Below are 27955 nucleotides of genomic sequence, written 5' to 3' on the forward strand. Positions count from 1 at the left end.
CTGAACATCTGGAGGTCTGTAGAAGCTGAACATCTGGAGGTCTGTAGAAGCTGAACATCTGGAGGTCTGTAGAAGCTGAACATCTGGAGGTCTGTAGAAGCTGAACATCTGTTGTCAGGAGGAGGTCTGTAGAATCTGGACATCTTGCCTGTCAGGATGCAGACAGAGTCAGGGATAGTTCCTGACTTCAACACAGGAGACGAAGAGTTCGAAGAGGAGCCGAAAACCTACTATGAGCTGAAGAGTCAACCTATAAGGTACCGTTTATTATAACTGTGTATTATATCCAGTATAACATACTATGAGCTGAAAAGTCAAAAGGTACTGTTTGTTATAGCTGTTATTATATTCTTACTATAACTGTTTATTACATATAAAACCTACTATGAGCTGAAGAGTCAACCTATAAGGTAGTGTTTATTATAACTGTTTATTACATACAGTATAAAACCTACTATGAGCTGAAGAGCCAACCTATAAGGTAATGTTTATTATAATGGTTTATATAACTGTTTATTATACATAAACTATACTGTTTATTGTAACTGTTATTATATTAGGCCTACTATTAACTGTTTATTATATACAGTATAAAACATACTATGAGCTGAAGACTCAACCTATATGATATTGTTTAGTATAATACATTATAATGTGTAATAAACCGTTATATTAATATGGAGACCCAAATGCAAAAAATCTAATTATTGTCTTAATGATTGAACCCAAGTCTCCATGCATGGGGTGAGTAATCAATAGAAAACTAATCCTTTTGGGGGTGGACTACTCCTTTATAACTGTATGTATAGCCTGTGTGTGTGTGTGTGTGTGTGTGTGTGTGTGTGTGTGTGTGTGTGTGTGTGTGTGTGTGTGTGTGTGTGTGTGTGTGCGTGCGTGCGTGCGTGCGTGCGTGCGTGCGTGCGTGCGTGCGTGCGTGCGTGCGTGCGTGCGTGCGAGTGTGTAATAAACAGTTATATTAATATTATTAACAGTTTATTATATAGGCTAAAAGTCCTGTGCCCGGGGGTTGTGTGATGAGGGGATTGAATGTATGAGTCTCAGAAGTAATGTTGGAGAACCCAGACCGGTGCCTGTTGGGCAGAATAGTCACCATCCATGTTCAGTTACCCGTTGTATCCGTCTGTCTGGCTGGCTGGCTGGCACTCTTTTATGACATTCGGTAAAGTAATAGTCAACCTCCTAGAAGGTTCTGTTTATAATCCATTTTAACTAGAAGTTCGAGCCGCTTAGCCCCTTTTCGACTGCAGCTTTAGCACCACACCACACCACACTGCACCACATAAAAATATCTACATTTTCCATTACCCCTATCGGTAAGAAACAAATTGACCCTTTTAACTGTGATTATAATACAATATAAATTTGTATTACAACTATCCTAAATTATAATACACTGTAATGGATTATAACTGTGATTATAATACACTATAAAGTATTAATGTATTACAAAAATAATTATAATTCACTATAATATATTATAATAGTGGTTATAACACAATATAATCTATTATCATGTATTACAACTATATCCTGGTGGTCTAAATTGAAAGTCAGTGAGTGATCAGTCATTATGAAGTGTTTGGCCCTGTTTGGCCTAGCTCAGACCTACTCTAGATTGGATACTTTTTAGTACCACGTTTAGTACCACTTTCACACCACTCTACCCAGGTCCTTGTAGTGGAAAACCTGGCACAAGTGGGCGGTGTGGTGTGGAGTGGTGTGGTGTTGGGCCTGTGGAAAAGGGGCCCTCACATCTAGCTCTACAGTAGTAGTAGATCAGCTAGTAGCTGTGTGCATGTAGTGGGTCAGGAAGGTGTTGGTATGAGCAATGAGTATGAATGCATGTGGACAATTGGGTATAAATGCATCTGGTTTTAATATAGGACAGTGTTTGTTGCAACATACCGGTATCCACAACTTTCCAACATCCCATCGTGCATTGCGCAGAAGGTGTGTGGCAGCTTCCGGTGCCGCAGCCGAGTGTGATCTACAAGCTCACAACGGTTGCATCTGCGATGCGACGTGAGCTTGTATGTCTGCTGTTCTCCAGAAGTGTCCCACAGATAATGCTACAGTAAATTCTCGTGGAAACAGGTGGATATACAAATAAGAAAGGAAATAGTACTAAAATGATATCCAGAATGGCAGTATTGTCAGTAGTATGCATGCAGTATAAACATTAACAGTGAAGCAGTAATTAGGAGCATTTGTGTGTAGTTTCAGGGGGGAAATGGCAAAGATCTGTTGGAGTTTAGAATGAAGGTCATTTGCCAGTATGCATCCAGATACTGTAGGAGAAAATGTAAAGTGTGAACATAAAACAATAATGATAGTCGGTGAAGTGTTTCTATGGCAGTAGTAGTAACAGCAGCAGTGTAACATTTTGAATGTAAAAAAGTCTGTTTGAATTATTCAGCCTCACAAAAACCCTAGATTTGGAGCTGGAAACTGCCAATGATCTGGTCTGTTGTTCAGTTATTCATACCCCAAGAGAGAGAATCACGTTTGTCATATTAGTACTATTCATTATTTAGTTTGTTGATAAAATTCATTAGCCCCTGCTCTAAAAAAGCCAGCTCCCCCATAGCCCCCCCCCCCCCCCCCAGTCACAATTCTCTGGAGCCGCCACTGCCTACTGCAATCTCACACTGCAACTAGAAAAATATTGTTCCTTCGAAACAATTGTGGGCTCGCTTCAAGCCAGAAAACAACGGCTATAAAAGTACAAAATGTCAAGATCGCAGGCAGTGCTCTCTTTGACGTTACTGACGTCAAAGATTGGTCCATTTTGTTCCAAAAATGTGTTGTGCAAAAGTTGACCCGCTGGTGGCGCTATAACAGGCCAATGTAAGAAGGGTGGTATCTGTTCCTTGACCTATTGGGAATGTGCTTGCAAGATTTCACGCACATTGCAGGCTGTGTTCATGATTTGAGGTGTTTTTGGCTTTGGCCACTTTATCGCTGCTTGCAGCTATATTCATTATTATTATTTTTTTGTGTGTGTGCACTTCATAGGCATATTAGATAAAGGTCCTTAGATTGTGTGTAGAATGTTTCATGCAAATTGCAAAAAAAAAAATCCTAACGGGTTTAAGCGTTTCACAAACTGCTCAAAATGATATAGCGCCCCCCTTTGGCCAATTGGGGTAAGATTGGTTTTAGTGATATTTGGACTAACACTCTACATCTTTGCCAAATGCCATGAACATGTTACTTTGCATGTATGATTTAGAGGCAGAAGAATAATTTGCATAAAACATGCAATATTCATTGAATTTATTTAAAAAAGCATGTTTCAATTTTAAAGAAATCCGATCTGACAGATCTTTAGATATCGGTCCAAAGTTCACGTAAAAAAAGTTTTGTGCACGTGGAGCGAAAATTCCAGAATAAAAGCGGGTTAACGCGTTTTACAAACTGCTCAATATGGCGGAAAATCGAAGGTTGGAGCTTACTTAACAACAACACAGATGTCTTCCGCTCGAGTCAAAGCACGCGTGTAACAAGTTGCATGTCTTCAAACGAAACGAGTCATGACTTATGCCCGTTTGAAGTTTGAATTTTCAAACGCTTCGTATAGCGCCCCCCTTTGGCCGATTGGAATAAAATTGGTTTCAGTGATACTTTGACTAACCCTCCACATCTTTGCCAAATGCCATGAACGTGTAACTTTGCATGTATGATTTAGAGGCCGAAGAATAATTTGCATAAAACCGCAATATTGATTGAATTATTAAAAAATTATATTTCACTTTAAAAAAAATCTGGTTGATCAATCTGACCGTATTGGTCCAAAGTTCATGTGAAAAAAGTTTTGTGCACTTGACGCGAAAATCCCAGGAGGAGATAGATTTTTACTGTTTTTCATATAATTCCGAATTGTGGGAGACCTAAAGGTCAGAGGTCAAAAGTTAGAGGGTAAAAGTTGTTCGGCATGAGGAGACGCATATGTGTCAGGGTTTTCCTGCAGCACTTTACTATACTATACTATACTATACTATATCAACTTCTCCTCAATACTTTGTCCGCTTTCAACTCCTACATACTTAGTGAGAAAATGAAAATATCGCCAGCGGTGATGCCAGCGGTGAGCGCAGCTCATGGCGCGCTCTGCTGGCGCACAGGTATAGGCCATACATGGCCTACTTGTGAACAAGGCGCAAGTTGGCACCTCAACAGAGTGCAGTTCTAGTTATTACTATAACCATGTTTATTATATAAAACCATTCCAGTTATAGATGTAATTATATAGATGTAATTAATGGTTTGATATGAATATTTATTATAGCTGTACGATCTCTTTCTCTTTCTCTCTCTCTCTCTCTCTCTCTCTCTTTAGCTTTATTATAGTAAACGCACTGGATCTGATGACACATTTAATATGCGCTTTACCAGTTTGTGGATTATTATTATGACACATTATATTATAACAGTAGCAACAGTAGAAATGTGATTTAGACCGATTCTGGGTTTGTTGTTTGTATCCAATAGTATAGTTGTATCCTATAGTTTATATAGTTAGACTGATGCCTGCTTTTTGAAAGAGAGAGAGAGAGAGAGAGAGAGAGAGAGTGTGTGTGTGTGTGTGTGTGTGTGTGTGTGTGTGTGTGTGTGTGCGTGTGCGTGTGCGCGTGCGCGTGCACGTGTGTGTGTGTGTGTGTGTGCTTGCGCGCGCGTGTGTGTATTGATTGATTGAGTATTTTATTATGCAAACATGAGAACAGTATAGAGAAAGTATAGTCAATACAATAACAACAATTAGTACATTACAAGTACAGTTTACATTACTTTTGATGCATTACTGCATCAAAAGTAATGAACAAACAATATACAAACTGGTAAAACATAAGCCAAATTGTAAAATAATATAAGAAAGAGGAAAACTTTTGAAAATAGCCACACACACCGTATATCTAGGTGTGCCCTTGGCCCTGGCTGAAAGAAGTTTGAGAAACACTGATCTAAACAACATGCTGTCTAATCTAAATGACATTTTAATCTTTGCATAAAACTGCATGGTCGTCAGACTTGTCATAATAGCTCTAGTCTAGTGCTACGGTCTGAGATGGAGTCTGAAGAGGTGATTCTTCAGATTAACCCTCAAAGACCTGGAGTCGCGTTCGATTTTAACCACTTTAACCATTTATGCATTAACTATTGAAAAATAGCAGATATACAAGCTCACAGCGCGGCACGAGTGCCGTGCTGCGAGCTTGTATATCTGCTATTTTTTTTAAATCGTGAAAATGTGTGCAAGTCTTTGAATATCCTTGACCTGATCTTTGATCCGACTTCTAAATCCTTCCTCTGAATCAGCGGTTCTCAAACATTTTCATGTCAAGGACCCCCAAAATTACATTTATTTGGCCTTGGACCCCCCATCTCAAAATATGTTGTTCCAGGGACCCCCCAGAAGCAGAGATTTGAGTTACAAAAGTTTGCTTTGAAAAATAGATGTAAAAAAAAGGATGTAAAATAAAATGTACACACATTTTCACTCTAGGCCTACTAAGGCAGAAACATTGGGAGTGAATGTGCAGTTGTGACTGCAACGGGGAGTTATAAATATAGAGGCCAGACAGGATGGATATAGAGGAGGCGAGACAGCTTGTCACTTATGGATGCAGTGTGAATGAGACGGATGAATATAGCACATGTGTTTTCACACAGCGTTGCCAGTTCTGCTTATCATAAGCGGCGTCGGGGCTTATTTTGCTTCTGTAAAGTCGCTTGTAAATATTGGTACATTAGTTTGTGGCGTAGTTCATTATTTGGGTCTGGTTTCTAAAGTGTAGTTCATTATTGTCTCCACCAGCCGAAGGCATGGGGGAGAGTATGCTTTCCCCTTCGTCCGTCCGTGTGTCCGTCCGTGCGTGCGTGCGTCCGTCCGTGTGTCCTCGCAGTTTGTGAGCACCTAATCTCAGTCGCCGTTGGCCCGGTCGCTGCCAAAGTGAGCACACACATTCCCTGGATGCCAATCTAGAACCTCTGCCCTAAATTTTTCAAATGGGCCTTTTCTAGCGCCACCTAGTGGCCGATGTTTGCAAAACACATTTCTGTGCACTACTCTTACAGATTTCTCGATAGTCATGTGATCGACACGGATCTGTCCGATTTTGCATATTCCATCCTGATTGGCTAAGATTGGCTTCCAAAGTTTGTAGGATTGAGCAGTTTTGAACAAAATGCCTCAAATCCCAAACGCAAATTGCAATTATCATGAAATCGCGCACACACGTTCCCACTAGGTCGAGGAAGAAATGCCACTTCAAATTTTTGAAATCAGCCTCATGGTGGCGCTATAACAGGCCGATTTGTGGTTTTACCTATAACTCCACCGATCAGTTTCAAACTTTGTAAGTGCACTCCCTAGAGGCCAAGGAAAAACCCTTTCCCTGCATTTTTCACACCAGCCTTTTATAGCGCCACCAGGAGGCCGACTTATGTAAGACACAATTTTTCCTATTATTCCTTGAGATTTTATCCAAAAATCATGCAAATCGGTACACAGTATCTCTATAGTCATGTGATCAAGTCCGAACCGTCTGATATTTCATATTCCATCCTAATTGGCTAATATTTGCTTCCAAAGTTTGCAGGATTGCTCAGTTTTTGAACAAAATGCTTCAAATCATCAACGCAGCTTGCGATTACCGTGAAATTTGCCACACATGTTCCCACTATGTCAAGGAACAAATGCTACCCTTTTCACGTTGGCCTGTTATAGCGCCACCAGCAGGTAGACTTTAGCAAAACACATTTTTGGAACACAATGCCTCAAATCATGCATGCAGTGTCCAATTGCCATGAAAGGTCTAAGGTGAAGAACATATGCCAGCCTTTTTACATTGGCCTATTATACAGTAGCACCACCGCCTGGCCTGGTGGAGACCTGTGCTCGTAAGAGCACTACTTCTAGTTTGGGTCTGGTTTCTAAAGTGTAGTTCATTATTTGGTCGTTTCCTAAATGTTGTGTAAAACAGTGGTTATCAATGTTTGTATCAGGGACTCTGATTTTGTACTTTAACCCATTTGATCTGGAACGGATTATTACTTTAACTTTATTTTATGCTTTATTTAAGCAATATTACACGAGAGGGTGTGCATTAACACGGTTATCCGGCACGACAGCCTTACCGCAGGAACGAGTCGACAGGCGAGTTCCGTAGGTAGGGCTGAAGTGCCGGATAACCGTGTTAATGCAGACCCTCGAGTGTAATATTGCGATTATACAACTGTTGCCCTTAAAAAAAACACGTCAACTTTCATTGTAATTAAGATATTCAATTGGAATTTGTAAATTTTTAATGGCACATTTAGCTACTATGTCCCTGAACGTCACATGAAAACCGCTAGCCTAGCCGCCTAGCATAGTGTGGGGAGAGAGGTCCGCTTGCTGTCTTTCGTGACCAACGAAGCTGATTTCTTTACTTGATGAGAGACAGTGCATCTGTGCTCGTTATATGCACGGTTGGAGAGCCTGGTTTCCATTGAGAGCCCGACTACCTGTTGTATAATGGTTCTCAAACGTTTTTTTTTTTTTTTTTTTTTTTGGCTGCAGTAACCCCTTAAGGCTCATTCCCACCGGCAGCGATAACGATGACGATAGCCATAAAATATCACAGCGATAATTATGCCTTCACATTTATGTCCGATAAAGTTATCGGACATAAATGTGAAGAGGCGTCAATTAACAGCAGCCGCTCGCTCAGTGCGCATCGCGAGCTGTTTGTCAGAGACCCAGTTCCATATCACTGTGATCTTAACCACATCGTTGTTGATCCTAACGATGTAGTTGTCGGCTATCGTTGTCTTTATCGGTGTTGGGTGGATGCTGCCGATCCACTTCAATTGAAAACCCACTTTTTTAAATCGTTATCGTCATCGTTATCGCTGCCGGTGGAAATGAGCCTTTACACTGATTTCTTAAGCCGAGTACCACTTCCCCTGACTACAGCATTTAAAAAATGTACATCAAAAGTTCAGTTACCATGACAATATGTTCATAATAAAACAGCAAAATGTTGTATAATCAAGGTATTGATGTAATTTGGTTTAACAATTTACAAATGAGCAGGTTCACACTAAGTCTGCCAATGATTTATCATCGACCATAACACTAAATACATATTCCTATTTTCTTTCTTTTCCCCCCCACATACCCCCTACGGTACCCCCGTGTACCCCCATTTGAGAAACACTGCTTTAACTATTAAAAAAATGCAGATCGCGAGCTTGTAGATCTGTTGTTTTTTCAATAGCTGAATTATAAAATAATTCCAGGTCTTGAGAGATCCTCCAGACTCTCCTACAGCTCATTGAGGGGCATATTTTATAGACGATCAATTCATAGTCAATAGAGAGATTATTATTGATTTCTAACCTCAAAACCTCTCTCACACACACGCACGCACGCACGCACGCACGCACGCACGCACGCACGCACACACACACACACACACACACACACACACACACACACACACACACACACACACACACACACACACACACACACACAGGCCCTCTTGTCCATGGGACATTCCAGACTTCTAGGCTTCAACGTCGCCCCCTTGTGTCTCAGTGTCAGCAGTGCATGAGCAGCAGCACCACTGCCTGTCCCAAGCCGGGAGAGTGTTTTCTGCTGGTGATTCAGTCCGAGTGTATCAAAGGGTGTGTTCGTAAATGCGCACCGTTTGTGGTTAGGGTTAGGGGTTATGGTTAGGTTTAGGCATAGTTTTACTGAGGTTAAGGTTAGGGTTAGGGTTAGGCATAGTTTTACTGAGGTTAGGGTTAGGATTAGGGTTAGGTTTAGGCACTCACTACACTGAGCACACACCCGGTGCGCATTTCCGAACGCACCCTTTGATACACTCGGACTGAAACCAGCAGAAAACACCATCCCGTCCCAAGCCAGGGTGGGTGGGACAGGCAAACACACTCACACAAATACTTGTGCCTTGCTGCTTGTAGATCGGCTATTTTCTGCAAAAAGGTGTGGTGTAGAGGGGAAAAGAGCAGACTAAGTACAGAGTGAAGTGAAGTTTATTAAGTTCAAGTGGTTAAATATCTGAAAACACAAATTGACATGACTACAAAATACACTGATGATTGTGCTGTCAAATCCCCAGCAGTCCGCCGTCAGACCAGCATGGCTCCTCCCCCGCCGCCAACAAGCCCCGCCCCTCCTCGTCGATGACATCATCATCGCGCGTCCTGCTGCGCCAGCAGCTGCAGCGGGAGCAGCTGGAGGAGCAGGAGAGGCGGGAGAGGCAGCGAGGCCACGCCCACGGACACGCCCCCTTCGCCCAGACGCCCGCCATCAACGCCACACTGCCCCCTGCTGGCCAGGTTCCCTTGGAGGTCCTAAAGGTCATTACACTGACACACTTTCAGATTAACATTTTGGTTGGACGGATCGATTGATTGATTGATTGATTGATTGATTCTATAGACTGTAAAAAAATATGGACTGTGGAAAGCCATTGGTTTCTATGCTGTGCAAATGAAGCTTTTTTTGGCCGTTGTATGGGTGACGCCATCATTGTAGAAATCAACGTTCATTGGTAGGAATGGTACCATATCGAATGCTATTGGCTGACAACGGTCACGTGCAACCGCAGGGATGCATGGGACATTGTCTTTAGCTTGCCGAAAATAAAGCACACGAAGAAGAATCATCACAAGTCTATGATCACAAGCCCCTCCTACAGCATACCTTGCTTTAACATCAAATATAACATAAATTGGACCATATTTTCACAAAACGCTTATCATGGTGATTGAAATGAGGCTTTAAACTAGCGACAGGAACCATAAAGTATTCATAACAATGTTTATTAAGGTAAGAAAATCTAATGTAAAAGTTCAGGGGAAATGAATGGAATCCTATGGAGAACATGTTGCTTCTGATGCCAGCGCAACTAGCGGCCAATCATAGGAACTTTCAGTTCCGTGTTTGCTTCATTTTGAATTGGGACAACTACACCCCTGATGGGGGACGCTAAATATTGCGTGCAGGTGAGCATAATTGCATGTAAACTTACAAGCAAAGGCTCTTCAAAGCACACGTGAGGAGGAAAAGGGCAGAGCAGATCTGTACACTTTGAGACACTCAGCCAAACTGATCAGAGTTTAAGGTGTGCTGGACATCAATTGAGCTGATCAGGTTTAATTAACACTGATTGCAGTGTGTGTGTGTGTGTGTGTGTGTGTGTGTGTGTGTGTGTGTGTGTGTGTGTGTGTGTGTGTGTTAGGCCTGTCCTCTAAAAATCGACGAATCGACGCGTCGTTTTAAGCCCCGCGAATCGACGCCAATTGTTTGAGTCGAGGCGAAAATATATATATTTTTTATATCACCAGTTAGCCTACTACTGGACTGGTGTCATGTACTTCCAATGAGAAGTAGCAATTGGCGAACAGTTATTTATTGTCTCGCACCAGCGTAGGGGTGAAAGTGAGACAGAACGGCCAGAACGGTTCAGAACCGCCGCTTCGTTAAAACATTCGGAGCCGGGATTAAGAGGAGGAAGCACGCTGTCAAAATCCCATATTAAATAACCTCCTGCCACAGCACAAACGCACGTCCACGAAGTAAACAATCTTCTTAAGTCAAATTAACATACACAAGTGTAGGCTACAAGTTACATTTTCTAATTAAAGTGCTTCTGAATTGTTCCAGTGTTGTAATCCATGATGAATGATTGTGTTTCGCTGTGTTTGCGTCCATGACATGTCCACACTACTGGCTCTAGCGGGAGCTGTGCCTCCACCTTTTTATGATCCGTTTCTGAAATGAATCCGTTCTCGACACTGACTCATTACTCTGTCAGTGCTCTGTGTCCCGCGACTGCGGACTGGATCCCATCGTTCATTTAAAAGAGCTGTTCAAGAGAGCGGAATGGTTCGCGAATGTCTCATCTACTGCACGCTGCCGAGAGACGGGGCAGAGTTGAAACAGCGGAGATGTTTTATTTGTTTTAACGGTGTGTTATAACTCTATGGTTGTACACTGCTATGCAGATAACATTTGTGCTCGCGCACCGATATCACCGAAAACACTGTGTATTCAATTCATCTCTTAATGTATTATTGTATTATGTTGACGTGGTTTAAAGCAACACTTTTTTTTAATTTTTTTATACAAAGTAGACTATAAAACGATTCGTCGACGCGTCGGATTAACCCCCGCGACTCGAATCGACTTCATAAATCCTGAGTCGAGGACAGCCCTAGTGTGTGTGTGTGTGTGTGTGCGCGCGTGCGTGTGCTTGTGCATGTGCGTGCATGCGTGTGCCATTACAGGCAAGAGTAACAGCATTACAGGCAAGAGTTAAGCCCTTTGCACACATGACAGTTGCGTTTTTTTCGTTTGCAGCATGAATAAAACGCATTGGATTTGGTGTGCAAGGCTGTGCGGAATCGGCACTGCGGATCCCAAAATGAGTCATAAAAGGAGTGATGAGTGTTTTACCGCATGCGACAAGACGCACAAATCGAACTGGGTTCGATCGAGAAAAAAACGCACGGCGGCAGCCACTCGTCGCACGGCTAATTCGGAGCCGGTGTGCATGAGGTCATAGAGAATCATTGTTTTCTTTTCAAAAAAATATATTGTCCGTTTTATCCGTGCGGTTAAACGCGCCTGTGTGCAAAGGGCTTTACAGCGTGACACAATTGCTGCAAGTTTTCACACTTAACTGCTCCCTGCGGTCGCAATAGTGTGTGCCAGCGGCTACGTCATTGTAGTCCTTAGCGGCCATTTCTTGTGACAAAACACAGGTGTTTCAATTGTTTGATTGCATAGAACTAATGCTATAGTCTAATCAGAACACCTGTGTAAGGCTGTGTTGTCACAAGAAATGGCCGCTCTTAGAACTACATTTGGCACACCCTATAAGTAAACTTTTTGATACCTTTTCCACCACTTGCAGAATACTGAGAGCATGCAGTAGCTTGGGCAGAATTATTTTCTTTTTTTCTCAATACATTTTAAATAGTATCCAAAAAAAGCCTCAAATTTAAAATGTGTTTAAAGGTAGCAGCTCTGTGTATATGTGCAGCAGGTCTAGATGTCACTCAATTGGTTTGTAGGTGGTTGTATTGGCTAGCCTTATTCCTTTTTCTTTTTTAAGATTAGTTTTTGGGCTTTTCTGCCTTTTATTTGATAGGACAGTAGACTGACAGGAAATGGGGGGAGAGATGGAGAGTGACATGTGGCAAAGGTTGTCCGGATCGGGATTCGAACCGGCGACGCCACCAGGCATCAATGCCTATATGGCAATGCCTATGTGGTATGTATGCGCCTGGACCCGTAAGCCAGCGGTCGTCCCAGCTAGCCTTCTTTTATCGCAACAGTTCATAGTACATACATGCTTATTAGAAATAGCAGATCTACAATCTCTCTCTCTCTCTGTGTGTGTGTGTGTGTGTGTGTGTGTGTGTGTGGGTGTGTGTGTGTGTGTGTGTGTGTGTGTGTGTGTGTGTGTGTGTGTGTGTGTGTGTGTGTGTGTGTGTGTGTGTGTGTGTGTGTGTGCGCACAGAGATGGGCAGTATTTGAAATACATGTATTTGAAATACGTATTTGAAATACTTTTTAGTATTTTGTAATTTGTATTTGGCTGGGATGAAAAATAATGGATGTAATTTGTATCAAAATACTTTCAGGTCTAGTATTTTCTGTAGTTGAAATACAAAATACTTTTTAATGTCATTTTATTCTCAAATGGACACATTTTAAACATTCACAAAGTTTTAAACTGTAGGGGGAAAGACACATTTTCTTTCAATCTAATTTGCTAGTGGTTTGTGTGTGTGTGTGTGTGTGTGTGTGATACAGCCATAGCACTTGACTTTGATATGCTTCAAAAGTAAAGTGCATTATGATTACAATTTCGAATTACTTGCGCGCAAGTACTGCGTTCATCTGCGTATGTATGTATGTAGGTTGGTAGGTAGGTAGCTGTGTGTGTTTAAGCACGTAGCACAATAAGGGACCAGCATTTCTGGCAATGTCATCATTAACAGCCAATGAGGGACCAGCATTCCTGGTGATGTCAGTGGTGATGTTGAGCGCACCTCATGGCACGCTCTGCTGGCACACAAGCAGGCCATACTACATACATGGCCTACTTGTGCACAAGGCGCAAGTTGGCACCTCGACAGAGTGCAGTTTTAGTTATTATTAGGCTGGCAGAGCGGTATCGTGTGGAAGGCACTTCTGGCCTGAGCTCTCACACACTGGCACAGTGGTAAACATTAAGGCTGCCTGCTCAAGACAAACACCAATTTAAGTGCCTTCCACACGATACGCGGTCACCGCTATGGCTGCCGCTTGGGTCAGCGGTTACCGCACTGCGGTGAGACACAAACACACTCGCTGTCTCGCTCAGTGATTAAACGCCACGCGGTATTTCACAAAGATGAACACACTCCATCTCTCGCCGCCCGCGTACGCATGCAAAAAAGAGCATGCTCGCGTGGATTTCACGGGGTCGCGCCCGCTCGCCTCACCACCCCCCAACACTTCTCCGAACGGCCAAAATAGCCGCCCGCCTCCCATTGAAAATTAATTACTAGTAGGCGGTGACCGAGTATCGTCTGGAAGGCACTTTATTCTTCGAAATTCTGACAGGCAATTAATTTAATACTTGGCAGTCAATCTATAAAATTACTAATCATTGCATACATTTTTATAAAAAGTATTTATGTATTTTCAAAATACAAAATACGTATTTGAATCTTAAATACATTTCTCTGGCCTGTATTTATATTTTGTATTTTGATACATTTTTTGACCCAGTATTTGTATTTTGTATCAAAATACTTTTCAATGTATTTTCGCCCATCTCTGTGTGCGCACATGCAATGAACATTTTCTTTTTTCTGAGCAGTGTTCATTTGGACAGTTTATTTGAGGTGATTATTTTAAGTTGTTTGTTTATTGTTTCTACATCAGATGTCAGACGAGGCCAGATCCTCATCTGACATCTGAAAAGTTCATCTGCAGTTTGTTCAATTCCCCTCAATCAGTTTATTCTCCAGGACCAAGAAAAGAAAATGAATGAAGCTCCACAAACTATATCATTTTCTTTTAGTGTATTTAGGATTCCTTTCCTAGTTTAGCGCATGATGCTGAGTTACAAATACCGCCACACAAAGCTACAAATTCATGATAGCCAGTAGTAGACGTTGTTAATCCGTCAAAAGTGACAGGGCCGAGCTCTGAGACAAAGTCTGCATTTATCTGGGCTTTCTGGCACCGAGAAGGAGTTTGCTAAACATAAGAGGCAAGAAAAAGCTGCAGACAATGGACAGTAACTATCCATTACATTTACTCAAGTTAGTCAAGTACTGTACTTAAAGGACAACTTTGTTTTGTTACAACAAGGGTTCATGTTTTAGATTGTAATAGAGAAAAGAGAAGATGAGTGTTTAAAAAAAAGAAAAAAATACTGCTTTTTATTGATTTAGCGATTTTAACAATTTTGATTTCATGGTGGTTGCATGGGGGCATGTGTACAAATGGCTAAATATGTCTTTTTGGACACAATAAGCTGTCGATTTATTACTATTTACAGTAACACTACTAGCCCCCATAAGTCACATCTGCCCATGAAAGATTGCAGTGCATCTTGGGAATGGGCTTGTGTATTGTGATACAAAAATACATATTTAGACACTTGTACGCATACCCCCAACCACTGAAATAATATCATTGAAATCGCTGAAACAATAGAAAGCAGTAAATGAAAACATTTTAATACTCCTCTTTTCTTTTCTCTAATTACAATCTAAAATATGAACCCTTCTTGGATTTTTTTCTCATTTAAGTACTGTTATACAATTGATCATGTACAATAATAGTCGTTTAACAGACACTTTTTATCCAGATTGACTTACAGTAAGCAAGGTAATGCAGAGAGACAGTGTAGTGTCTCAGTAAACTATAGGATCATAGAATGCAGAGAGACAGTGTAGTGTCTCAACTATAGGATCATAGAATGCAGAGAGACAGTGCAGTGTCTCAGTAAACTATAGGATCATAGAATGCAGAGAGACAGCGTAGCGTCTCAGTAAACTATAGGATCATAGAATGCAGAGAGACAGCGTTGTCTCAGTAAACTATAGGATCATAGAATGCAGAGAGACAGCGTTGTCTCAGTAAACTATAGGATCATAGAATGCAGAGAGACAGTGTAGGGTCTCAGTAAACTATAGGATCATAGAATGCAGAGAGACAGCGTTGTGTCTCAGTAAACTATATTTAAGAATGGTGGAATGGTGGAGTCTTCAGAATAGGTCTAAAAATGTCATCTGCAGTTCTAACTGCAATGGGGAGTTTGTTCCACAGTTTGGGAGTCAGAGGGGAGAAGAGTCTGGGATGCGTGGAGCGTTGTCCAGGGTGTTTTAGGGAAGGGAGAAGTGTCTGGGACGTGTGGAGCGTCGCCCAGTGTGTTTTAGGGAAGGGAGAAGAGTCTGGGACGTGTGGAGCGTTGTCCAGGGTGTTTTAGAGAAGGGAGACGAGTCTGGGACGCGTGGAGCGATGTCCAGGGCGTTTTAGGGAAGGGAGAAGAGTCTGGGACGCGTGGAGCGTTGTGAAGGGAGAAGAGTCTGGGACGCGTGGAGCGTTGTGAGGGGAGAAGAGTCTGGGACGCGTGGAGCGTTGTGAAGGGAGAAGAGTCTGGGACGCGTGGAGCGTTGTGAGGGGAGAAGAGTCTGGGACGCGTGGAGCGTTGTGAAGGGAGAAGAGTCTGGGACGCGTGGAGCGTTGTGAGGGGAGAAGAGTCTGGGACGCGTGGAGCGTTGTGAAGGGAGAAGAGTCTGGGACGCGTGGAGCGTTGTCCAGGGTGTTTTAGAGAAGGGAGACGAGTCTAGGGTCCAGGGTGCTTTAGGGAAGGTTCAGACAGCGTCCCTGTGAAGGTATGGAGGTGTCAAGTCTTTGGTTGATTTGAAGGCCAACATCAGTGTTTTGAACTCTGTGCGGGCAGCTGAGAGGCAAGCGGGAGCCAGTGGAGGGAGCGGTGAAGTGGGGAGACACGTGAAACGTTTAGCTGTTTTTTTTTGACCAAGCGTGCTGCAGCATTCTGGATCGTTTTACTCAAGTAAATAGAGTACCGGTACTTCTTTGCACCACTTGTTGAGCGTGTCATGAGTTTAAGGCAGGAACCGGTCCAGAAGCCCTGCAGGCCTAAAGACGGGATGAGAATCGTCCAAACGGCCCAGAGCCACCGTGTAAGGATGTTAGGAGCCCAGCGCTAACCCGGCCCAGCGGAGAAAGAAGCTGATTGTTGGACGCGCGCTCTGACGTGAGCGACATGCCTTAAAGACATAGCTTTAGATTTGACATAAAACAAACGCGGTTCTGCTGAAAAGAGCCGTTGTGTTGGAGGCTGACATGCAGCACTAATCGATGATCCTCAGCAGGACTTTATAAACGTAGAGCTGCTCGGCAGGCAGGCACTCATTCATTCAGTTGCTTATCTTATCACCCGCAAGGATTAACACTCAATTAAACATTTTACATCCAGCTCTTCAATTGAAAGACAACAAAAATTAAGTTTAAAATATGCTTGAAATGCTGGGTTATCATCCTTTTCAGGTACGTGTCTGTATACATTTTGACCGCTTATTTTATTCATCATTCATTCATGTGCATGTGCATGTGCATGTGCATGTGCATGTGCATGTGTCTTCTACACAGCTAGAGAATGTTGAAGAATTGTTATTTTGGTCAGTGTTTGCCTGTTATCTCTGCTATATATGCTACCAACATCAATACAGCATGGAATTGTGGACAACATCTTGACCAAAAAAATATTTTAATATGTTTTGGTTCTGAGAGGCAAAATCACATCAAACGGTGGGTATTCTAATAAATAATGGACCTTAATATGAACAGGGTTGAAAACCACTGGCCTAAATGTAGACTTGATTGATGTAGATCTGCTATTTTCAGAGCTCAACACACTCACACAACTAAAGCATAACATGACTTGTATTAGTTCTACCGGATCTCTAGTTTTTGTCATCATAGCTAGGTTTTTATTTTGTTTTCGTCAGTGAAAAAATGGCCCTCACTCCAGAGGCCATATACAGTCAAACATAGCAAAAATACCCCATCTACAAGTTCAAAACACGTCGCATTGCGACAAGTTTTGAGCTTGTAGATCTGCTGTTTTTGAATTAGAATCCTGAATTATTTGTAGCTATTTTTTAATTGGAATCATGACAAGTTTGTATTTAATTTCAAATGCATTTACCAGTGTATGGTCCTATGTTATGAATTTAAATACAAATACATTGGACATAAAACATACTAGTACTAGTCATTAAGCTACTAATATAGACATGTTTGCATGTTTGGAATTGTAACAGCTGGAATCAATAATATATCAGTGTTCTGATATCAACCTGCGGGCCGCATTAAGTGAAGGTGAGGGCTGCATGTGGTCCCCAGGCCGCCAGTTGCCCATGTATGTCGTAGGTAGTTGATCGACTAACATGCTGTGTTGCTTATGCGTGCAGGTGCAACTTATTAAGCCAGGGGTCTTCAACGTTTTCAGGCCAAGGACCCCTTAGTTGAGAGAGAGATGAAGCAGGGACCCCCACAACCTGTTCACAGATTCCATAATTTCATTGTTTGACAGCACAATCATCAGTGTATTTTGGATTCATGTCAATGTGTGTTTTCAGATATTCACTTGAAATGTCAATACTTGACCTTTCACTCTGTACTTAGTCTGCACTTTTTTCCCAATACACCAAAGCTCTTTGCCAAAAATAGCAGCTGCGAGGCGTTGTGAGCTTGTAGATCTGCTATTTTTGTCTAGATTTCTCAGAATATGTTCAAGTGGTTAATATAAAAATATACATATATCACTCAAAGATTTGGAGGACCCCCTGTAATAACTCCTCTGAGGACCCCCTAAGGGTCCCGGACTCCCTGTTGAAGACCCTTGTATTAGGCTGATCGCATGGCTAGACTCATACTAACACTTTCTGACTTTCCAAATTAATTCAGAAAAGATTGGATTGTGTTTATTTATAGTAGCCTATACATGTTTTTTATTTACATTATTCACTCAAACGGAAAATCTTGCTTCAGACATTGCCAAGTCTCACCACAGCCAGTAATGTCCGTGTACGGACATGTTGACGACCCCAGATTTTAACGAGTACTTTAAGAGTCATTCGGAAAATCTGGCTCAGACGTCGGATATAGGCTGCGAGCGATTATGCAATGCATTTTCAGGAGTCGGGGCGGCCGCCGCTGTAATCTTTTCGTGGACTGTGAGGTCTCCAACTTCTACTGCAGTGTGTCCTATGGAGTAAAGCCCTTTGCACACAGGACAGTTGCGTTTGTTTCGTTTGCTGCATGAATAAAACGCATTGGATTTGGTGTGCAATGCTGTGCGGAATCGGCGCTGCGGATCCCAAAAGGAGTCATAAAAGGAGTGATGAGTTTTTTACCGCATGCGACAAGACGCACAAATCGAACTGGGTTCGATCGAGAAAGAAACGCACGGCCGCAGCGCGTTTATCCGCACGGATAAAACGGACAATTTCATTTTTTTAAAAGAAAACAATGATTCTCTACGACCTCATGCACACCGGATCCGAATTAGCCGTGCGACGAGTGTGTTTTTTCTCGATCGAACCCAGTTCGATTTGTGCGTCTTGTCGCATGCGGTAAAAAAAATCATCACTCCTTTTATGACTCCTTTTGGGATCCGCAGCGCTGATTCCGCACAGCATTGCACACCAAATCCAATGCGTTTTATTCATGCAGCAAACGAAACAAACGCAACTGTCCTGTGTGCAAAGGGCTTTACTGTATGTGTTTAGGATAAAAACCTGACGCTCCAGACCTGGCTGTGCCCGGCGCACGCTGTGGAATCAAAACATTGACGTTTCTATAGCCTGTTTAAGACTTTCTACGTGGATTTTATTTGTGTAGGATGCTTTCACTCATGAACAATGGTGGTGTCTGTGGATTTTCTTTTTCTTTTACCGCGATGCGGTAAATTATTTTAACATGGACTCCAATGGAGGCGCATCCCCGGGACCCCAGGACCATGACATGAATGAGTCCCTGGGTGACTTGAATGAGTTTTTGATGCGGGATGCGCACGTAATGACATCACTGATGTTCACATTATGACTGCCTTGCATGGCAGCCTGTGGCTCATGGGGAATCCATGATTGCTTTATTTTGGTGTAACCAACTCCAACTCTTCTGTAATTTATTACATGAATATACAATATGTATTCCATTCACGACAATTTGACTGGTGTCATTCATGTACAGTAGGTTGCTCCTTGTCAAGGGTTGTACCGTTACAGAATAAATTGTAATCCCACTGTCAAAGACGGCTGTTTCTACTGTTACCAAAATGCTGCTGGGGCTTGTGTGTGCGTGCATGTGTGTGTGTATGTGTGTGCATGTCCATGCACGTGCGCATGTGCATATGTGTGCGGACTGTCGGACGCGGACATGAAAGGGAGCGAGGCGTGCGGGGGAAACTTTGGAATTTCATGAATTTTCCAAATTTAGCAGATATACAAGCTCATAGCATTTGTAACAAAAATCTTTGCTCCTGGGGGGTCCCTGGAACAACATATCTTGGGATGGGGGTCCGCGGTCAAACATAATTCTGGGGGTCCTTGACATTCAGAAGTTTGAGCATAGCTGATACAGAAACATATTTTTTGTCTATATTCATTAATTAATGGTGTTAATGATGTTAATTGCAGGTGGAGACCCAGCTGGTGAACCCCACCCGCTACCACATCCAGCAGTCTATCCATTAATTAATGGTGTTAATGATGTTAATTACAGGTGGAGACCCAGCTGGTGAACCCCACCCGTTACCACATCCAGCAGTCTATTCATTAATTAATGATGTTAATTGCAGGTGGAGACCCAGCTACAGAACCCCACCCGTTACCACATCCAGCAGTCCCAGCAGCAGCAGGTGAAGCGCTACCTGGGCAAGCTGCCGGTTCCCCGCCCGCCCAGCGCCCTCCAGCAAGGCAGCGGCATGCCGCCCGGCCAGGCCAACAGCGCCCCCAACAGTCCTATGGCCTTACTGACCCTCAACCCCTCCCACTGTGAGAAAGAGGTATTATTAGTATCATTTCTATTATTATTATCGGCGACCATAGGTCACAGTTAACACATCTGGTGCCAACCCCGAGTTTCCCGAGTTTGTATTGATACCAACGCTGTGCCAACCCCGAGTTTCCCGAGTTTGGGCCGTTTTTGATTTATTTTTTTTTTATTTTTTTCTAATTTTTTTTTTTCAAAAAATTTTTTTGGACCTCCAGAAATGTATTAGGCATGATCGCGATCGCGAAATTGCATGTTTAACCCCATACCAACTCATTCTTTCAAACATGGCAGCCATGTTTGTTTACATCTGAAGAAAACATAATGGCCCATAAATCATGAATGCCTGAACGGATTTCCAAGCGGATTGTTTTGTTTGAAAGCTGTAAACAGCATCTACACACGTGGTGCATCATCTAGGCATGGGCGTGCACTTTTTACACAATTGCACAATTACATGGAAGTCTATGGTAACCATGGCAACGCGAGACATTGAAGAGAAAAAATCATTGCAACATAAGTGTTAACTATGAGAACCGGCACATCTTGTCCGTAACACATCAATGTCTATAGCTGCTGACCTGTTTGTTGACATTGTGACAGCACATCACATTGTTGTGACATCACCTCATCAAAGATCAAACCCTGGATATCCATACACGGAGATGACTGGATCATCACCTAGATCTCCATATGTATATGGAGTTAACTTCTACATCTGATTCCCAGATGATGCCCTGTTAGGGCAACCACACTAATAGAATCACTTTTATGCTCCATCAATATTAAGCCCATATCTGGGAATTCCCATACAATAGTATCCCTTTTAGCCATCACTATTAAGCCCATATATGGGAATGCCCATATGGACATATTGTGTCAGTTTAATGAGTGCGGTTGCCATGACACGAGTCACACTTCCAAATTAATTACGTTCTTGTCCCTTCTATGCCCATATATGGAGATCCCTGCCCTCTACATCTGATTCCCAAATGATGCCCTGTTAGGGCAACCACACTAATAGAATCCCTTTTATGCCCATCAATATTAAGCCCATATCTGGGAATGCCCATACAATTGAATCCCTCTTATGCCATCAATATTAAGCCCATATATGGACATATTGTGTCAGTTTGACCTGTCCAACTTAAACAACTAACCACAACTCAAATCACACTTGCAAATTAATTCCGTCCTGCGTGACCTCACCCTAAAGTTGCTTTTCGCCATTAGGCAGTCTTCTGGTTATTAGTAGTAGTAGTAGTAGTAGTAGTAGTAGTAGTAGTATTAGTAGTAGTAGTAGTAGTAGTAGTAGTAGTAGTAGTAGTAGTAGTAGTAGTAGTAGTAGCAGCAGCAGCAGCAGTAGTAGTAGTAGTAGTTGTAGTAGTAGTAGTAGTAGTATCTTCTTACTAGCACTTAATTTCAACTGCCAGAAAGAGGTGACATGTTTTTTCTATCACTGAAACATTTTCTTCTTTTTATGTTTCATTGAAACCCAACATTTAGATTTTTTTTTTACCATGTTGACTCATTGAAAACTCGTCTCTGCTTTGGGTGACTGATATTGTCCTTCTAGTGAATGTTCGACTATTATGTACAATATAATGATTGTCAAGCCCCTTTTCCACTGCAAGGCTGAACCAGAAGTTTCCAACCCTGTTTTTGTTTCCATAGCGCAAGGCCTGGTTTCAGACAAGGTTCTGGGAACCTGTATTAGGTCCTGGTCTTCATGTAGTACTAAACTTGAGTTCTGGGAACCTCTGGGCGGGGCCAACAGCACTGCTGCTCTTTTTTGGGACCTTCCCAGTTAGGTCTGGAAATATGGTCCCGGAACTTTGTGGTTCGAGTTCTGGTTCGGCCCTGTAGTGGAAAGGGGGCTTCAGATGCATATTTACGCATCATATTTACTATCATTTTGTGTTGCATTGTTTTAGATGGATGACGTCATTGATGACATCATTAGTCTGGAGTCCAGTTACAATGATGACATCCTGGGGTTGATGGATCCAGGACTTCAGATGACAGCAAACACAGTAAGAAGCATTCACTTATTATAAGACTTACTTATTCACTTATTATAAGACTTATTCGCTTATTGCTGATGGATCCAGGACTTCAGATGACAGCAAACACAGTAAGACACATTCACTTATTATAAGACTTACTTATTCACTTATTATAAGACTTACTTATTCACTTATTATAAGACTTATTATTCGCTTATTGCTGATGTATCCAGGACTTCAGATTGCAGCAAAATACTACACATACATATACCTATCCTGGATGGCTTGGTTCTAGGCTTAACCCATTTAGACCTGGAATTATTTTATACTTTAGCTATTGAAAAATAACAATATACAAGATATACACGAGCGCGATGCGAGCTTGCAGATCTGCTATTTTTGAAAAGTTGAATCTATCGTTTTTTTAAAGCAAACATTTGTAACTCAAATTTTGCTTCTGGGGGGTCCCTGGAAGTACATATTTGTCCGTGGACAAATACATATCATTTTGGGGGTCCTTGACATGAAAAGGTTTGAGAACCAGTGACATAGAAACATAAGTATTTCATACTAGCGTATACAACTATCTAGACACTAAATGTGACCTTTGACCTTCAGATGGCCGTGCCTGCCAACCTGATGGAGATGTATGGTAACCATGGCAACCAGCCTGTCAACATCAGCAACTCCTGTCCCGAAAACCACCTAACAAACATGAAGAGAGAGTGTATGTACACAATGTACACAATGTACACAACCACCTAACACACATCAAGAGAGAGTGTATGTACACAATGTACACAACGTACACAACCACCTAACAAACATCAAGAGAGAGTGTATGTACACAATGTACACAACCTCACAACACAACACAACACAACACAACACAACACACATCAAGAGAGAATTACGTAAGCTTTGTTTCAGCGCTATTTGGAATTACCCTCTGCAATAGTTGGGTGGAAATGTGACCCTGCATTTATGTTGCAAAACAATTATTTTCATAAAACAGAAATATTCACGACCGATCCAGTCTGATTGGACATTATATTGTCCAAGATATGTGACCTTACAACCCAGATAACTTTCACTTTAGCTGGCATAAAAGTTCTCGCACCTATAACAATAGTGTGTTGCCATATGAGCGAATTAGAGCGTATCTGTCGTTGGTTGGACCATGCAAAAACCTTGATCCATGCTTTTGTTTTCTCTCTGCTTGGTCACTGCATTGCACTTCTCTCTGGTCTGCTAAAGAAAACAACTAACAGACTACAACTTGTTCAAAATGCACAGCCAGAGTTTTAACTTAAACTAAAATGAGAGAACATAATTCTCCAGTTTTAGCGTTGCTACACTGGCTCCCGGTTGTTTTTAGAATTGATTTTACATTTATTTTACTTGTTTAGGCACCTTCATACCTCTATGACTGCCTGCCTAGATATGTTCCAAACCGCCCCCTCAAGTCTTCTAGTGCAGACCTGTTCGATGTGCCTAAAATGACAAAAATATGGTGAAGCAGCATTCTGCTTTTACGGGCCAACGGCTTGGAACAAACTCCCGCGCAAGCCACCTAAGCCAGGCAGCCTCTGTGGATAGCTTTAAAGCACAGCTCAATACCTATTTCTTCACTCTTGCTTTCTGAAAATGTTTCTAGACGTTGGTTAGATGGATTTTAGACAGATGTCTAATAGATGCCTTAATGGTCCACGTCACACTGATAAAAACCAGTATGCGCGCGCAGGACAGCACCAAATGAACCCCACCACCCATGATAAGTGGACATTGCACTCACTCTTTAAAAATGCATTCCATCAAACTTTCAGATGCAGTTTTTCTCCCAGTGTGGAGGAATAATGTTTAGGATTTTTATTGTGATTTCTCACTCTTGAAATATATAATCCTTAGTTTCCGTTGATTGTAAACAATAATAGCGATTCAAAACAATTGCCCTTCAAACCCCACCTCCATTATCATCATGATCACTGCACCAGAGCGTCCTACTGCTCGCCCAGCTGCAGTCCATTATGAAGCATAACTTTTGTTCCGTCCCACGACGGTGTCGCGCGCAGACCTCCAAGCTCAGAACGGTTGCATTGGTGACGCCATGTGAGCTTGTATATCAGCTACTCTTGACGCGGTATACCGTTGCGCAATGAAGTATAATATGTCTCGATAAGGGCGCACCCATGGGAGCACCTCACTAGCACACAGACAAGAGGAGGTTGAATAACCAGCGCTCCCCAAAACAATAGGTTTGGGGATCTGTTGGGAATTGATTACATCATACAGTCACCAGTGCATTCAGTCTCAATGTTTGTAAACAAATATTTGGTCTCGGGGTTGACACTAAGGTCTCAGAGACACTTGCCTGTTGGGCAAGTACAGGTCATGTTCTACTTGCCCAAAGGTCATGCCCACTTGCCCGAAAATTAAATCATCCATTATACAATTATTTTAATTACCACTCAATTTAAAGCTTATTTCTTTACTTTATGGGACAGTGCAATAACAAATGTCATACCTCAATAATTCTAAGTGTAGCAACAGTAAAAACATCACATTGAAGGTAAACAGTGCTCTTATTTGACATTCCACAGACCAGAAGACAGAGCGCGCTGGCCACGTTCAGGTGTTTAGACAGATATCTGGTGTTGTGTTAATAGATGGTTGCGTCCCCTCTCAAATGAGCACTTGCCCTGTCGGGCAACCTGAAAGCAAACTCCACCTGCCCGAAAGTTTTATTTACCTGCCAGGGGCAGGTGGGCAAGCCTTAGTGTCAATGCCTGGGTCTATAGCAGACTATTGCTCAGTGGGCGGTGTATCGTATTTGTGTATATGGGGCCTGTTACTAATAATGATTATCATTCACAGTTTCTCATCAGTCTCACATGATGGACAAACCAGGATCCTTCGATGGCTACCAGCATCCTGAGGGCTTCCCTGTTGGTACGTCCCCCTTCACTCAGCGCTCATTAACACTCTTAATTAGTGCTAACTGATTGATTGATTGAATATTTTATTAGACAAAAATGGAGAACAGCACAAGTATAGTCAATACAATACAAAATGTAGTACAGTACGAGTACAGTTAAACACCCTGCCGTAAAAGGAGCATCCCAAATAAGTCATTTTACGGTCTTGTTTACGTTGGAAGTCATTGGTATTCAATTCATGGACATAATGACATATAATTAGTCATTATTACACACATCATTATAATACAAAATGTCTGCTTTCAGAAGCTGAGGTCAGAGCAATGGCAAAGGAAAGGCAGAAAAAGGATAACCATAATCTCAGTGAGTTTTAAGCATTTTAACTTTTTGTTTTACTATTTATAGGGCTGCACAGATCCAAAGCCCATTCATTTGTCCTATGGAGATTTACAAAAATATTGATATAAATTATTTTGACCCTTTAAATAAGACCTGGAACCACTTTAACCATTATTTTATGCTTTAACTATTAAAAGAAATAGCAGATCGATAAGCTCACAGCGCGGCACTGCAAGCTTGTAGATCTGCTATTTTTGAAAAATCCTGGACATTTTGGGGGCAAGTCTCTGAATATTTTGACCCGATTCAATAGATGTCTTCTAAATCCAGGGACCCCCAAATGCAAAATGTTAGTACAAATTTGATTTGCTTTAAATAATGATATGTTCAAAGATTTTATATATTTTTGCACGACTTTTCAAAAATAGCAGATCTGTAAGCTCGCAGTGAGCGAGCTTACAGATCGTAGATCTGATATTTTTCAATAGCTAAAGTATAAAATAATTCCAGGTTAAGCCTGGAACAAAGCCATCCAGGATTCATTCTGTGAAATATATAACAATATTTTCAGGAATTTCTATGGTTTCTTTTTTATCTGTGGAGCCAGAAAATGGCCACCACTGCTATTCCCTGTAGATGATGTCAGACTTCACTGCTCTATTTGTACATCTACAAACATTATGGACCTTTTTATGTATTTACTTTGACTTACTAACACTTATTGTGTGATGTTCTTTGGAAGTTGACAGTATTTAGCACATTAATATATATAGGTATTATGCCAGATATCTATTCATATCATTTTTACTTTTACAGAAAGAAGCAGCAACAGAACATTTTAGGCACATCAACAATTAATGTTCTCCTGAAAGTTATGTGTATTTAGCATAATTACTTTTTTTCCCTTTCTGCCGTGTTATTTTTGATGTGCAGTTGAAAGAAGAAGACGGTTTAATATCAACGATCGCATCAAGGAGTTGGGAACATTAATTCCAAAGTCAAACGACCCGTAAGTTGTGCATGGTGGATGTTTCACTTTCAATGTTTAGTGTCATTTTAACATCCAGAAAAAAAGTATAATATCTCTCTCTCTCTCTCTCTCTCTCTCTCTCTCTCTCTCTCTCTCTGTGTGTCTCTATGTCTCTCTCTCAGAGACATGCGTTGGAATAAAGGAACGATCCTCAAGGCGTCGGTGGACTACATCAGGAAGCTTCAGAGAGAGCAGCTGAGGGCCAAAGAGCTGGACACGCGACAGAAGAGACTGGAACATGCTAACCGTCACCTGATCCTGAGAATACAGGTCATTAACACGCTAACAACATGCTAACAACACGCTAACGACACGCTAACCATCACCTGATCCTGAGAATACAGGTCATTAACACACTAACAACATGCTAACAACATGCTAACAACACGTGGCTAACTGTCATCTGATGCTGAGAATACAGCGCATTGACACGCTAACAACCAATAGGAGTTAGAGATGCTGTGTTTTCTCGTCCAATAGGAGTTAGAGATATAGATGCTGTGTTTTCTCATCCAATAGGAGTTAGAGATGCTGTGTTTTCTCGTCCAATAGGAGTTAGAGATGCAGGCCCGTGCCCACGGTCTGGCCGTGTCCTCGTCGGTGGCTCTAAGCTCCGCCCCCTCTGAGGGACATCCAATCAAGAAGGAGGAGGACGTGTTCCCGCCCCTGCCCTGCGCGACCGCCGACCCCGCGGCGCCCCGCCGGGCGCCGTCCAAACTCGCCGACATCCTGATGGAAGACAACAACCAATCGCCGGTGAGGGGCGGGGCCGACCCGCTGCTGTCGGCGGCGTCGCCCGGGGATGAGTCACAGGACGACAGCAAGAGCAGCGGCATGGAGGACGAGTGTTAGCGTTAGCATAGAGGCCGAGTGTTGCCGTTAGCATGGAGTGGAGGACGAGCGTTAGCATTAGCGTTAGCATGGAGGACGAGCGTTAGCGTTAGCATGGAGGACGAGTGTTAGTTAGCCCCTCCCAGCCAGGTGTTAGTCCCTCCCACCTGCCATCAGTTCCATCCTGTGTTGAATGTTTGTGTCGGTTGCTATGGTAACACGTTGTAAAATACTGAGTGTTCATATAAAGGTTTAGACGACATCCCTCCAGTAGATGGTGCTCTTTTTCCCTCACCAGCTCTATAAGGCAGCAAACACAACGCCATGGCTGCCTAAAAGCGCCCCAGTGGTTGCCACGTTGGCTCCCGCTAGGATCAGCGGCGGCCGCGCCGCGGTGAGACACAAACACACTCGCTCAGTGAGTAAACGCTGCGCGTTATTTCACAAAGATGAACACAATCCTGCTCTCGCCAATCGCGAGCGCATGCATGAACGAGTGCGCGCGCAGAGATTTCTCGGGACCGTGCTCGCTCGCCTCACCGCCTCTAAACTTCTCCACGTGGCCAAAATAGCCACCCGCCTCCCATTGAAAATGAATTACTAGGACGCAGTGACCAGTGTTGTTTTTGACAGCAAATTTTTATTTAGTTTTAGTCATAATTTTGTCACCTGAAAAGTTTTA

General features: G+C 42.4%; 1 protein-coding gene across 1 annotated transcript; it reads left to right on the forward strand.

Moving 5' to 3' along the window:
* Nucleotides 1-156: 156 nt before the first annotated feature.
* LOC308291827 (microphthalmia-associated transcription factor-like) lies at nt 157-27294 on the forward strand (the record flags this gene model as incomplete). The annotated part of the gene is made up of 10 exons (XM_080733959.1): nt 157-257; nt 9153-9393; nt 19938-20144; nt 22066-22164; nt 22756-22864; nt 25012-25086; nt 25380-25436; nt 26346-26421; nt 26565-26712; nt 26995-27294. 10 exons carry the CDS (start codon nt 157-159, stop codon nt 27292-27294), a joined length of 1413 nt encoding a protein of 470 aa, XP_080590085.1.
* Nucleotides 27295-27955: the final 661 nt, after the last annotated feature.

The sequence above is a fragment of the Nannobrachium achirus genome (genome assembly GCF_963921795.1).
Source record: "Nannobrachium achirus genome assembly, chromosome: 9".
Lineage (NCBI taxonomy): Eukaryota > Metazoa > Chordata > Actinopteri > Myctophiformes > Myctophidae > Nannobrachium > Nannobrachium achirus.